General features: G+C 43.3%; 1 protein-coding gene across 1 annotated transcript; it reads right to left on the bottom strand.

The window, feature by feature from the left end:
* Positions 1–337: 337 nt before the first annotated feature.
* LOC145403607 (uncharacterized) lies at positions 338–4290 on the bottom strand. The gene is made up of 2 exons (XM_080275286.1): positions 4232–4290; positions 338–1559 (listed from the first exon to the last, which is right to left on the bottom strand). Exons 1-2 carry the CDS (start codon positions 4288–4290, stop codon positions 338–340), a joined length of 1281 nt encoding a protein of 426 aa, XP_080131412.1.
* Between the last annotated feature and the right edge of the window lie 9891 nt (positions 4291–14181).

Below are 14181 nucleotides of genomic sequence, written 5' to 3'. Positions count from 1 at the left end.
GCTTCCGGCTGATTGTTTGCGTGCTGTGGTCATGAATGTAACTGTTCTGTATTTATCAGGTAGGAGTCTACAGTCGAATAGAGTGTTGTCGAAGGTCTTGCCCTCAGTGGACCCGGCTGCATATTCTGTCAACAAAAAAGAGAAAGCGACTTAGATATAAGTGACGACTAGGGGTGGTTGGTGAGTTGAACGTAACAACTCGACTAGCTTGAAATAGTGTTGGACGTGACAACTAGCTAGTCGTTGCGTCCAACTCATGACTGAGGTCTAGTCGTCATTCATATCCGAGCCGTTCTTGCCTAGTTTGTCTATGGTGTCTGTTGCATCACGCCGGACTCTATGGTTGTGCTGGCTCGGTGCCCCCTGCTGCGAGTCCTCGTCCTCGTCCTCCTGACGGGGCCTCTTCATGGGTGTTGATTCCGGAGTCAAGAGGTCTGCCATGTTTGATGTTGTAGTGTATTTTGTAGGCTGTTTCCTGGATTCTGTCCGAATGCAGAATGAGGTACTTGTGCAGGGTTGCAGCCTTTATGTTCCTCGGATGAGTTGCCAGAGGTGCGTAAGGAGTTGTCCCGTCGCGTATTTGTTTGTTGAGGTTGAACTGGAAGAGACGTACGTCGATGGCTTGTTTGTCAGGTCCGTCTAGCATCTGTGTCAGTGATGTGTTGCTAGTGAGGAACCAAGGAATACGAGGAATCTCTTCGTAATGTGCGTTCTTCACGTCTGTTTCCAGTTTTTCTCCTCCCAGTGCGTTCTTGTATAGTTGTATGTTGGTGATGCTGATGATCGGTTCTTCGTACAGGACACATGTTGATTCAGGTAGACGACTGAGTATGAATCGATCGCCTTCGCTGGTTTTGGCTATACGTACCGGGTTCATGATGTCGATGAGCATGTTCATGATCATGGTTTTGCCTGTGTTTGGACGTCCTTGGATGAGGAAGCCGTTGCGTTTTGCGTCCATTTTGTCGAAGATGTAGATGAATGAGCCGAAGAAGATCCACTTGTTGATGTTGTTGGCTTGCAGGATGGTGTTGATGTAGTTGATGTCTTGTTCTTCCTCTGACGTCAGAGCTATACGTTCTGAGTCTGTCGTGTTGGTTTCACGTCTGAGCCGTTGGAGATAGGGCGTGGCCCTGTCTCTCTCCAGTTTGTCTTTGTGCCAGATGTGGAAGATGGTTGAGAGGTGTGATTTGTATTGATTTCCGTAGAGTTTGAAGAGCATGGCTAAGTCGTTGCTTGGTATGCGGCGGAGTTGTGCTAAGTTGTGTGGATTGTATTTGTCCAGGATGTTGTAGATGGTGTTGTAGGTGTTTTCGTAAGTTTGTGTCTTGCTGTTGTCGCGTAGCTCTTGTTCCAGTTGTCGTACTTCTCGTTTTTGTTGCATGAGTTGTTGGCACAGTGTGAGGGATTCGTCTGATCCCAGTGGTGGAGTTGCGTATGTTTGGTAGTCGCTTAGGAAGGTGTCGAAGGCGTTGATTCCATCTCCAACTTTAGTGTAGTTCTGGAGACCGTAACGGCAGAGATATGAAAAGAACCTCCTTCGATTGGTCCGATAGCCTCTGTGTCATAGGAAGGATCCATAGTTGGAAGGAGAGCTGGTGTTGGTGAGAGTGCGGACTCTTCTGATTCTTTGTGGTAGCCTAAGTCTCGTACGTGTGGAGTGTAAGACCTTAGACTGTGGAAGGTTCTTGTGTATGTGTCTCCTACTGTTTTTAGTCCTTTTGGTTGTTGCGTGAGTTGGTTGTACGTATTGGTGTTCATGGTTTGTGATGTGAAATGTGAATGTGTATTTTAGTCGTACGGTTAGGATGTGAGATAGGTGGTTGATTGCGCCATGGTGTGAAAGAGTCTGATGTCTCGACTCTGTTTTTTGTTTGATGTCTGTGTTTCCTAGCTTGGTGTCTCTGATGTGTCTGCCTGCTGTGTAAAAGACTCTATAGCCTGCCTCTACGATGCTAGCTACGTCTGCTCGTCCTGCCCAGAATTTGTACTCTTCGCATGTCTCGTCACAGTTGGTTGTGTAGAAGGGTATTTCGTGATCTCGGAAGGTGTATAGCTTACTAGAGAGGAGTGTAATGTTATAGGCGTTTCCGGCTGATTGTTTGCGTGCTGTGGTCATGAATGTAAGTGTTCTGTATTTATCAGGTAGGAGTCTACAGTCGAATAGACTGTTGTCGAAGGTCTTCCCTTCAGTCGATCCGGCTGCATACTCTGTTAACGAAAGAGAGAAAGCGACTTAGATATAAGTGACGAGTAGGGGTAGATAGCTTGTTGGACGCGACAAGGCGACTAGCTTGAAAATGTGTTGGACGTGACAACTAGCTAGTCGTCGCGTCCAACTCATGGTAGAGGTCTAGTCGTCATTCATTTCCAAGTTGCTGTCTGGTAGTCGGTTGTTGTAGTTGTTCTTCAGTGTTGATATTAGCAGTGACCATAGATACCACTGCAAAGTATTATAAATGTTTTGTACTTTCTATAACACTAGGGAGTGATATTAATGGGTTGCTTTATTATACTGGTGATTACATAGTGGTTGTTTAATAACTAGAGTTTATAATATAGTTATTAATAATAATAAAATTAAAATATATAACAACTAGCATTAATTTATTTTTAATTTATATAAGGCGACTACTATTATGAGTAATCCTTATAGTAAGTCTTATTATAGGGAGTACTTTATTTACCCTTCACCTTTTTTACAATCTTATTTTGAGACTGCAGTTGTTGTTTCTCTGCGTGCTGTGGTCATGAATGTAACTGTTCTGTATTTGTCAGGTAGGAGTCTACAGTCGAATAGACTGTGGTCGAAGGTCTTCCCTTCAGTCGATCCGGCTGCATACTCTGTTAACGAAAGAGAGAAAGTGACTTGGATTCAAGTGACGACTAGAGGTTTTCAGAGTATTGGACGTGACAACGCGACTAACGCTGAAAACTTATTGGACGTGACGACTAGCTAGTTGTCACGTCCAACTCACCACACACGCCTAGTCGTACGTTACTTAAGTGCCGCTAAAAGCGACGGAGTCGCGCTATAGGCCTAGCTGCATATTGTTCTTCGTACAATATATATAGTCCATAGTCGTCGTCGTCATATTGGACCGGTTAAGATGCTTAGCATCGGCCCTAAGGGCCTTATCCGGTCCAATATGACGACGACGACTATGGACTATATATATTGTACGAAGAACAATATGCAGCTAGGCCTATAGCGCGACTCCGTCGCTTTTAGCGGCACTTAAGTAACGTACGACTAGGCGTGTGTGGTGAGTTGGACGTGACAACTAGCTAGTCGTCACGTCCAATAAGTTTTCAGCGCTAGTCGCGTTGTCACGTCCAATACTCTGAAAACCTTTAGTCGTCACTTGAATCTAAGTCACTTTCTCTCTTTCGTTAACAGAGTATGCAGACGGATCGACTGAAGGGAAGACCTTCGACAACAGTCTATTCGACTGTAGACTCCTACCTGACAAATACATAACAGTTACATTCATGACCACAGCACGCAGAGAAACAACAACTGCAGTCTCAAAATAAGATTGTAAAAAAGGTGAAGGGTAAATAAAGTACTCTCTATAATAAGACTTACTATAAGGATTACTCATAATAGTAGTCGCCTTATATAAATTAAAAATAAGTGTACTAGTTGTTATATATTTTAATTTTATTATTATTAATAACTATATTATAAACTCTAGTTATTAAACAACCACTATGTAATCACCAGTATAATAAAGCAACCCATTAATATCACTCCCTAGTGTTATAGAAAGTACAAAACATTTATAATACTTTGCAGTGGTATATATGGTCACTGCTAATATCATCACTGAAGAACAACTACAACAACCGACTACCAGACAGCAACTTGGAAATGAATGACGACTAGACCTCTACCATGAGTTGGACGCGACGACTAGCTACTTGTCACGTCCAACACATTTTCAAGCTAGTCGCGTTGTCGCGTCCAACAAGCTATCTACCCCTAGTCGTCACTTATATCTAAGTCGCTTTCTCTCTTTCGTTAACAGAGTATGCAGCCGGATCGACTGAAGGGAAGACCTTCGACAACAGTCTATTCGACTTTAGACTCCTACCTGATAAATACAGAACACTTACATTCATGACCACAGCACGCAAACAATCAGCCGGAAACGCCTATAACATTACACTCCTCTCTAGTAAGCTATACACCTTCCGAGATCACGAAATACCCATCTACACAACCAACTGTGACGAGACATGCGAAGAGTAGAAATTCTGGGCAGGACGAGCAGACGTAGCTACCATCGTAGAGGCAGGCTATAGAGTCTCTTACACAGCAGGCAGACACATCAGAGACACCAAGCTAGGAAACACAGACATCAAACAAAAACAGAGTGGAGACATCAGACTCTTTCACACCATGGCGCAATCAACCACCTATATCACATCCAAACCGGACGCAGAAAAAACACATTCACATTTCACATCACAAACCATGAACACCAATACGTACAACCAACTCACGCAACAACCAAAAGGACTAAAAACAGTAGGAGACACATACACAAGAACCTTCCACAGTCTAAGGTCTTACACTCGGCACGTACGAGACTTAGGCTACCACAAAGAATCAGAAGAGTCCGCACTCTCACCAACACCAGCTCTCCTTCCAACTATGGATCCTTCCTATGACACAGAGGCTATCGGACCAATCGAAGGAGGTTCTTTTCATATCTCTGCCGTTACGGTCTCCAGAACTACACTAAAGTTGGAGATGGAATCAACGCCTTCGACACCTTCCTAAGCGACTACCAAACATACGCAACTCCACCACTGGGATCAGACGAATCCCTCACACTGTGCCAACAACTCATGCAACAAAAACGAGAAGTACGACAACTGGAACAAGAGCTACGCGACAACAGCAAGACACAAACTTACGAAAACACCTACAACACCATCTACAACATCCTGGACAAATACAATCCACACAACTTAGCACAACTCCGCCGCATACCAAGCAACGACTTAGCCATGCTCTTCAAACTCTACGGAAATCAATACAAATCACACCTCTCAACCATCTTCCACATCTGGCACAAAGACAAACTGGAGAGAGACAGGGCCACGCCCTATCTCCAACGGCTCAGACGTGAAACCAACACGACAGACTCAGAACGTATAGCTCTGACGTCAGAGGAAGAACAAGACATCAACTACATCAACACCATCCTGCAAGCCAACAACATCAACAAGTGGATCTTCTTCGGCTCATTCATCTACATCTTCGACAAAATGGACGCAAAACGCAACGGCTTCCCTCATCCAAGGACGTCCAAACACAGGCAAAACCATGATCATGAACATGCTCATCGACATCGACCAGTACCCATAGCAAAACCAGCGAAGGCGATCGATTCATACTCAGTCGTCTACCTGAATCAACATGTGTCCTGTCTGAAGAACCGATCATCAGCATCACCAACATACAACTATACAAGAACGCACTGGAGGAGAAAACTGGAAACAGACGTGAAGAACGCACATTACGAAGAGATTCCTCGTATTCCTTATTCCTCACTAGCAACACATCACTGACACAGATGCTAGACGGACCTGACAAACAAGCCATTCGAGGTACGTCTCTTCCAGTTCAACCTCAACAAACAAATACGCGACGGGACAACTCCTTACGCACCTCTGGCAACTCATCCGAGGAACATAAAGGCTGCAACCCTGCACAAGTACCTCATTCTGCATTCGGACAGAATCCAGGAAACAGCCTACAAAATACACTACAACATCAAACATGGCAGACCTCTTGACTCCGAAACAACACCCAAGAAGAGGCCGTCAGGAGGACGAGGACGAGGACTCAGAGCAGGGGGGCACCGAGCCAGCACAACCATAGAGTCCGGCGTGATGCAACAGACACCATAGACAAACTAGGCAAGAACGGCTCGGATATGAATGACGACTAGACCTCAGTCATGAGTTGGACGCAACGACTAGCTAGTTGTCACGTCCAACACTATTTCAAGCTAGTCGCGTTGTCGATCCAACAAGCTATCTACCCCTAGTCGTCACTTATATCAAAGTCGCTTTCTCTTTCGTTAACAGAGTATGCAGCCGGATCGACCTCTACCATGAGTTGGACGCGACGACTAGCTAGTTGTCACGTCCAACACATTTTCAAGCTAGTCGCGTTGTCGCGTCCAACAAGCTATCTACCCCTAGTCGTCACTTATATCTAAGTCGCTTTCTCTCTTTCGTTAACAGAGTATGCAGCCGGATCGACTGAAGGGAAAGAGCAGCAGCTAAAGCAGCACACACAGGATTCCAATACAACATATCAGGTTCATACGGAGTCTACTAAGTCAGTCCTAATCTCTATCAACAGACTACCTGAACAACGTCCTACAGTCCAACAGAATCTACTCACTCCTCGACCTGCAAGACAACAAGACTGTCCAAGTCCTAGACGTACTGGAAAACACAACGAGAGACGGAAGAGATGCTCCTATCCTACTCGTCCAAGAAGATCATCTTCGCAAGAAGTACTACGCCAACGCTTGCTTCCTCACGTTACTCACCGCTTCAGCCAAGCCACTTGTTAATCTAGACATTACTATTAAGGAAGCTCTGCAGCAGCAGAAAGTATTCATTAAGTTCCATAGACAAGATAAGGAATTTACTATAGTCAATGTACTCACTGTATTAGACTTAGAGAAACAACAACTGCAGTCTCAAAATAAGATTGTGAAAAAGGTGAAGGGTAAATAAAGGACACTCTAAAATAAGGACACTCTAAAATAAGGACACTCTAAAATAAGGATTACTATATAATAATTACTTATAATACTAGTTGTTGTATTATAATTTAAAATAGAACGACTAGTTGTTATATATTTTAATTTTATTATTATTAATAACTATATTATAAACTCTAGTTATTAAACAACCACTATGTAATCACCAGTATAATAAAGCAACCCATTAATATCACTCCCTAGTGTTATAGAAAGTACAAAACATTTATAATACTTTGGAGTGGTATCTATGGTCACTGCTAATATCAACACTGAAGAACGACTACAACAACCGACTACCAGTGACTTCGATATGAACGACGACTAGACCTCTACCATGAGTTGGACGCGACGACTAGCTAGTTGTTACGTCCAACTCACCAACCAGGCCTAGTCGTACGTTACTCAGGTATTACTCAAAGCGACAGAGTCGCACAATAGGCCTACTTCCTTATTGTTCCTCGTACGAGGGTCCCCCCTCCGGGGGGGGAACCTTTTTTTTTGGGCTGAGTAAGACGCTTAGCGTGCCCATAGGAGTAGGTCTAAAGAAAGTTATCTTGTTGTCCTCCCCCATGTCTGGGATTCTGGTCTTGAGTTCGTGGATGAGTGTCATCATTTTCGATAGGAGGTCGTGTACCACTTGATCCACTCGTTTTCCCTTCCAGGTTAGGTTCTTGAACATCGTTATTGTCTTGCTGAATTCCATCAGCGTATTCCGGATGTCCATGTTTCCGTTCTGGAAGTGATCGAAGAGGGGTTGTTCCCCCGCGTCTATGTCCGGACCCCTCCCGACTAGGTGAGAGATGTCCCTGGAATGGACGAAAAGACTCGACTTAGGGTGAACACTTATTGGACGTGACAACGCGACTAGCTCGAAAACTTATTGGACGTAACAACTAGCTAGTCGTCGCGTCCAACTCACTGACCAGGTCTAGTCGTACGTTACTTCACTGTATTCACTTCACTGTCTTATAATTAAAAAAAAAAATAAAGGGGTACTTACGGAACATTGCTCAAAATGGTGAAGCCACAAGGGGATGTTGACAGGGCCCGTGTGGGCCGGGACTTCGCGTTCGAGGGGCTGTGCGCACTCGTCCCAGTATCCGTCTCTCTGGGGGAAGTTGTGTCTTGTAGGGCGCCAATGTGGGTATGCAGTTCGGATAGCGAAGTATCCGTCTTCAATTTCTTGGTAGGATTTGTTGTCGATGTCATTGTAGAGGATGTCCTCGGCGAGCACTAGAGAGGGAGAGGTTGGTACGGAGCTCATGCTGCGCTAGTCACTGCTAAGAGGGACTGGTTGCATATTGTTCCTCGTACGATATATATAGTCCCTTGTCGTCGTCGCCATATTGCACCGGTTAAGTATTATAAGTAATTATTATATAGTAATCCTTATTTTAGAGTGTCCTTATTTTAGAGTATCCTTATTTTAGAGTGTCCTTTATTTACCCTTCGCCTTTTTCACAATCTTATTTTGAGACTGCAGTTGTTGTTTCTCTAAGTCTAATACAGTGAGTACATTGACTATAGTAAATTCCTTATCCTGTCTATGGAACTTAATGAATACTTTCTGCTGCTGCAGAGCTTCCTTAATAGTAATGTCTAGATTAAGAAGTGGCTTGGCTGAAGTGGTGAGTAACAATAGGAAGCAAGCGTTGGCGTAGTACTTCTTGCGAAGATGATTTTCTTGGACGAGTAGGATAGGAGCATCTCTTCTGTCTCTCGTTGTGTTTTCCAGTACGTCTAGCACTTGGACAGTCTTGTTGTCTTGCAGGTCGAGGAGTGAGTAGATTCTGTTGGACTGTAGGACGTTGTTCAGGTAGTCTGTTGATAGAGTTTAGGACTGACTTAGTAGACTCCGTATGAACCTGATATATTGTATTGGAATCCTGTGTCTGCTGCTTTAGCTGCTGCTCTTTCCCTTCAGTCGATCCGGCTGCATACTCTGTTAACGAAAGAGAGAAAGCGACTTAGATATAAGTGACGACTAGGAGTAGATAGCTTGTTGGACGCGACAACGCGACTAGCTTGAAAATGTGTTGGACGTGACAACTAGCTAGTCGTCGCGTCCAACTCATGGTAGAGGTCTAGTCGTCATTCATTTCTAAGTCGTGTTTCTTACTCTAGTTTGTCTATGGTGTCTGTTGCTGTCATCGCCGGACTCTATGGTTGTGTTGACCTTCGGGTGCCCCCTGCTGCCAAGTAGTCCTTTGTGTAGAAGGGTATTTCGTGATCTCGGAAGGTGTATAGCTTACTAGAGAGGAGTGTAATGTTATAGGCGTTTCCGGCTGATTGTTTGCGTGCTGTGGTCATGAATGTAACTGTTCTGTATTTATCAGGTAGGAGTCTACAGTCGAATAGACTGTTGTCGAAGGTCTTCCCTTCAGTCGATCCGGCTGCATACTCTGTTAACGAAAGAGAGAAAGCGACTTAGATATAAGTGACGACTAGGGGTAGATAGCTTGGACGCGACAATGCGACTAGCTTGAAAATGTGTTGGACGTGACAACTAGCTAGTCGTCGCGTCCAACTCATGGTAGAGGTCTAGTCGTCATTCATTTCTAAGTCGTTCTTACCTAGTTTGTCTATGGTGTCTGTTGCGTCACGCCGGACTCTATGGTTGTGTTGACTCGGTGCCCCCTGCTGCGAGTCCTCGTCCTCGTCCTCCTGCTGACGAGGCCTCTTCATGGGTGTCGATTCCGGTGTTAAGAGGTCTGCCATGTTTGATGTTGTAGTGTATTTTGTAGGCTGTTTGCTTGTTTGTGGAAGAAGATGATGTTGGCTGGATAAGCTACGTTGTAGTGACTGTATTTGGTTGAGATCGTCCCTTGTGGTAGTTGTTGGTGTTTAGGTTGTGTAGCAGTGTTGTATCCGATAGCCTCTGTGTCATAGGAAGGATCCATAGTTGGAAGGAGAGCTGGTGTTGGTGAGAGTGCGGACTGTTCTGATTCTTTGTGGTAGCCTAAGTCTTGTACGTGTGGAGCGTAAGACCTTAGACTGTGGAAGGTTCTTGTGTATGTGTCTCCTACTGTTTTTAGTCCTTTCGGTTGTTGCATGAGTTGGTTGTACGTATTGGTGTTCATGGTTTGTGATGTGAAATGTGAATGTGTTTTTTCTGCGTCTGGTTTGGATGTGATAGAGGTGGTTGATTGCGCCATGGTGTGAAAGAGTCTGATGTCTCCACTCTGTTTTTGTTTGATGTCTGTGTTTCCTAGCTTGGTGTCTCTGACGTGTCTGCCTGCTGTGTAAGAGACTCTATAGCCTGCCTCTACGATGGTAGCTACGTCTGCTCGTCCTGCCCAGAATTTGTACTCTTCGCATGTCTCGTCACAGTTGGTTGTGTAGAAGGGTATTTCGTGATCTCGGAAGGTGTATAGCTTACTAGAGAGGAGTGTAATGTTATAGGCGTTTCCGGCTGATTGTTTGCGTGCTGTGGTCATGAATGTAACTGTTCTGTATTTATCAGGTAGGAGTCTACAGTCGAATAGACTGTTGTCGAAGGTCTTCCCTTCAGTCGATCCGGCTCCATACTCTGTTAACGAAAGAGAGAAAGCGACTTAGATATAAGTGACGACTAGGGGTAGATAGCTTGTTGGACGCGACAACGCGATTAGCTTGAAAATGTGTTGGACGTGACAACTAGGCCAGTCGTCGCGTCCAACTCATGGTAGAGGTCTAGTCGCTATTTATTTCCAAGTCGGTGTCTGGTAGTCGGTTGTTCGAGTCCTTCTTCAGTGTTGATATTAGCAGTGACCATAGATACCACTCCAAAGTATTATAAATGTTTAATACTTTCTATATCACTAGGGAGTGATATTAATGGGTTGCTTTAGCTGTGATAGAGGTAACCGATTGCGCCATGGTGTGAAAGAGTCTGATGTCTCCGCTCTGTTTTTGTTTGATGTCCGTATTGCCTAGCTTTGTGTCTCTCACGTGTCTGCCTGCTGTGTACGAGATTCTATAGCCTGCCTCTACGATGGTGGCTACGTTTGCTCGTCCTGCCCAGAACTTGTACTCTTCTTTCGTCTCGTCACAGTTGACTGTGTAAAAGGGTATCTCGTGATCTCGGAAGGTGTATAGGTTACTAGAGAGGAGTGTAATGTTATAGGCGTCTCCGGCCGCTTGTTTGCGTGCTGTGGTCATGAATGTAACTGTTCTGTATTTGTCAGGTAGGAGTCTACAATCGAATAGACTGTTGTCGAAGGTCTTCCCTTCAGTCGATCCGGCTGCATACTCTGTTAACGAAAGAGAGAAAGCGACTTAGATATAAGTGACGACTAGGGGTAGATAGCTTGTTGGACGTGACAACGCGACTAGCGCTGAAAAGTGTTGGACGTGACAACTAGCTAGTCGTCGCGTCCAACTCATGGTAGAGGGCTAGTCGTCATTCATTTCTAAGTCGTTCTTACCTAGTTTGTCTATGGTGTCTGTTGCGTCACGCCGGACTCTATGGTTGTGTTGACTCGGTGCCCCCTGCTGCGAGTCCTCGTCCTCGTCCTCCTGCTGACGAGGCCTCTTCATGGGTGTCGATTCCGGTGTTAAGAGGTCTGCCATGTTTGATGTTGTAGTGTATTTTGTAGGCTGTTTCCTGAATTCTGTCCGAATGCAGAATGAGGTACTTGTGTAGGGTTGCAGCCTTTATGTTCCTCGGATGAGTTGCCAGAGGTGCGTAAGGAGTTGTCCCGTCGCGTATTTGTTTGTTCAGATGGAACTGGAAGAGACGTACGTCGATGGCTTGTTTGTCCCTCGGCGAGCACTAGAGAGGGAGAGACGGGGGGTGAGGGGGTCGTCTTCGTTGGTACGGAGCTCATGCTGCGCTAGTCACTGCTAAGAGGGACTGGTTGCCTATTGTTCCTCGTACGATATATATAGTCCCTTGTCGTCGTCGTCATATTGGACCGGATAAGGCCCTTAGGGCCGATGCTAAGCATCTTAACTAGATTGTGTATAGTTAAATGTTTCATTAGAATTAGGGTTTATGTTTATGTTTGTATATACTATGTAGTATTGTCGGGACGACAAAGAACTAGGGAGGGGGTAGTGTTATGAAGGTGGATTTGTCAGTTAGGTAGTCTCATACCTTCGAGACGTTTCTGGTTCCGTAAGTTTCGGTACGAGTCGTCAGAGTTGCCAGTTTGTCTGGTGTTTATAAGTGTAGTTATTTCGTAAGTTTAACATTTATTTTTATGCTCATTCTTTATAATGTTTTATTTAAGTAATTGCTTGTTAAATTATGTAATTTAAGTTCGTATGGTTAATGATTGAGTGTTATGTAATGTGAGAACTCTAGCATGTTTTGATGTCTCGTAGTTGGTAACTGTTGTTGCTAGGGGCTGATGCAAGACAGTATGTCCTAGAATGTTGGAGAAGTGGACGTTTCTAGAACAATGCAAGCTTATATAAGGATGGGAAAGAGCTTAGTTAGTCAGTTTGGAGTTTAGTCGGGTGTCAAGTCAGTTTGAGTGAGGTGCAGTCAGTTTTGGCGAAGGTTGTATTTATTTAGTACTTGTGAAAGCAGTGACGGGTTATTGAAGTTTGTATATCAGTGGAACTTGAGAAGACAGTGAAGTTTTTCAGGACTTGTGTAATAAGTAAAGTGTTAGCAAGCATTAAGTGTACTAACTGTGAAGTGTTTTTAAACATTAAGTGTAACTGCAATCTATAAAGTGTGTATAGCTCCAGTGCTTGTGAGAACAGTGAAGTTGAAAAGCATTAAGTGGAATTATTTGGAAAATAAAGAGAGTGAACTTTAAGGAGCCAGTGTTTATTTTCGCCTCAGCTGATCTTGTGTACTGCACACCTAAAGGCTGACCGTAAGAAGAACAACTCGGTGGGCAACGTCCTACCTGTACTGTACTACTGCTGTTGGAGCCTGTGGCAGTGTGGGGACTGGGACGTAACAATATATATATATATATATATATATATATATATATATATATATATATATATATATATATATATATATATATATATATATATATGCTTCCAGTGTCATAGGACGCACCTTTTTTCCACAAAAATTACCTTAAAAATAGCCCTGCATCCTGAAACAAGGGGCTGCACCAGCACACAAAGATATTTGAGCTCAAGTTTGGGATATTGGGAATTTGTTCAAATATCTATATACAAGACCATAAAATAATCAGAATATCACAGAAAAGCTCTGTATGGTCGTCTGACATGTGTGATGTGTTGTTGAGGTGTTGCCTTTACAACGGCACCTCTAAACGAATTCTTTCTCTTTTTCTTCTGTGCCTTTCTGTGGTCACACCTCCTCTTCTCTTACTACGTGTAAGCCATAATCAGTCGCCTGAATTTCTGAGCTCTTTCACTTTCCTTTCTCTTTTTTTTCCAGCATTTGAATATAATTAATTTCTTTTTTTCAATATCACTTGTATTAAATGGGAGGTTCCCAAGTATACTAATTCTTTCCTTTATATATGGCTGTTGTAATTCTACCAGTTGTGTTCTTTCTTCCATATATCCTGTGCAGTCTAATAAAAAATGTACCAAGTCTTCTGTCTGTGCATTACACATTGGCCATTTTGTCTCAGTTCCCTTGAATCTATTTCTATTTGCTAAATTTAGTGTATTAGATCTGCATTTCAACAGAATTATGGAGGCTGGTGTATTATCATATATTTCATCTACACCTAATTCTTTCTTCCATTTTTTATATACTGCTAAGCCTGATTTGTTTTCCATGTCTTTTTTTCCATCTTTCTTTGTCCTCATCATATATTTTCCTGATTAGTTCATCTTTTGTTATATTTTTTAACTCTTCTGTATTTAGGTCAAGATCTTTTAGTGCACTCTCACATTCCCTCATGCACTTGCTCTTTCTTTCCCTCAGTTCTTCTATAATTTCAATTAATAGTGCATTACTTCTTCCCTTTATTTTGTTTCCATTAGTGAGGCTTCTACTTCACCCCTCAGGCAGCCTACTGCAGTGCTCATATTACCTTCCAGCATTGTTCTGTACACCCCATTTTCTATTTTCTGTAGTTTGTCTATTTCTTCTTTATTAAAATCACTTACCGGTACTCCTGCAGCATATAGAACCCCAGGGAATGCTAGGCTCTTCCAAAAAGTTTTACCAATTAGAATTTTATTGCAGCTCCTAGCCATAACAGAGTAGGTTAAGTTTGCTAATCTTTGTGCTTTCGTAATGATGTGTTCTTTTATGTTCCTTAAAGCAGTCTTTAGAATCCACTATTGTTACTCCCAAATACTTAATTGAATTTACCACTTCTATACCCTCTATTTCTGTTGGTTCCTCCTTCATATTGAATATAATAAATTTACTTTTTGCTTTATTTCAAGTCCACAGGTTTTACTAATATTTATTAACCTTCTAATATTAGCTTTGGCCTGTCATTGACTG

Source organism: Coenobita brevimanus, chromosome 7 (assembly GCF_032717465.1).
Source record: "Coenobita brevimanus isolate Jiangsu-jjx chromosome 7, ASM3271746v2, whole genome shotgun sequence".
Classification (NCBI taxonomy): Eukaryota; Metazoa; Arthropoda; class Malacostraca; order Decapoda; family Coenobitidae; genus Coenobita; species Coenobita brevimanus.
Note: the sequence above shows the minus strand (reverse complement) of the source record. Positions and strands in the feature narration are given on the sequence as shown.

What these genes read in the sequence shown, in the direction of transcription:
- LOC145403607 (XM_080275286.1), bottom strand. Translation starts at nt 4,290, where the DNA reads ATGGTAGCTACGTCTGCTCGTCCTGCCCAGAATTTCTACTCTTCGCAT. An exon ending in TCTTCGCATGTCTCGTCACA is followed by an intron (nt 1,560 to 4,231) that starts GTTGGTTGTGTA and finishes CCTATGACACAG; the next exon opens with AGGCTATCGGACCAATCGAA.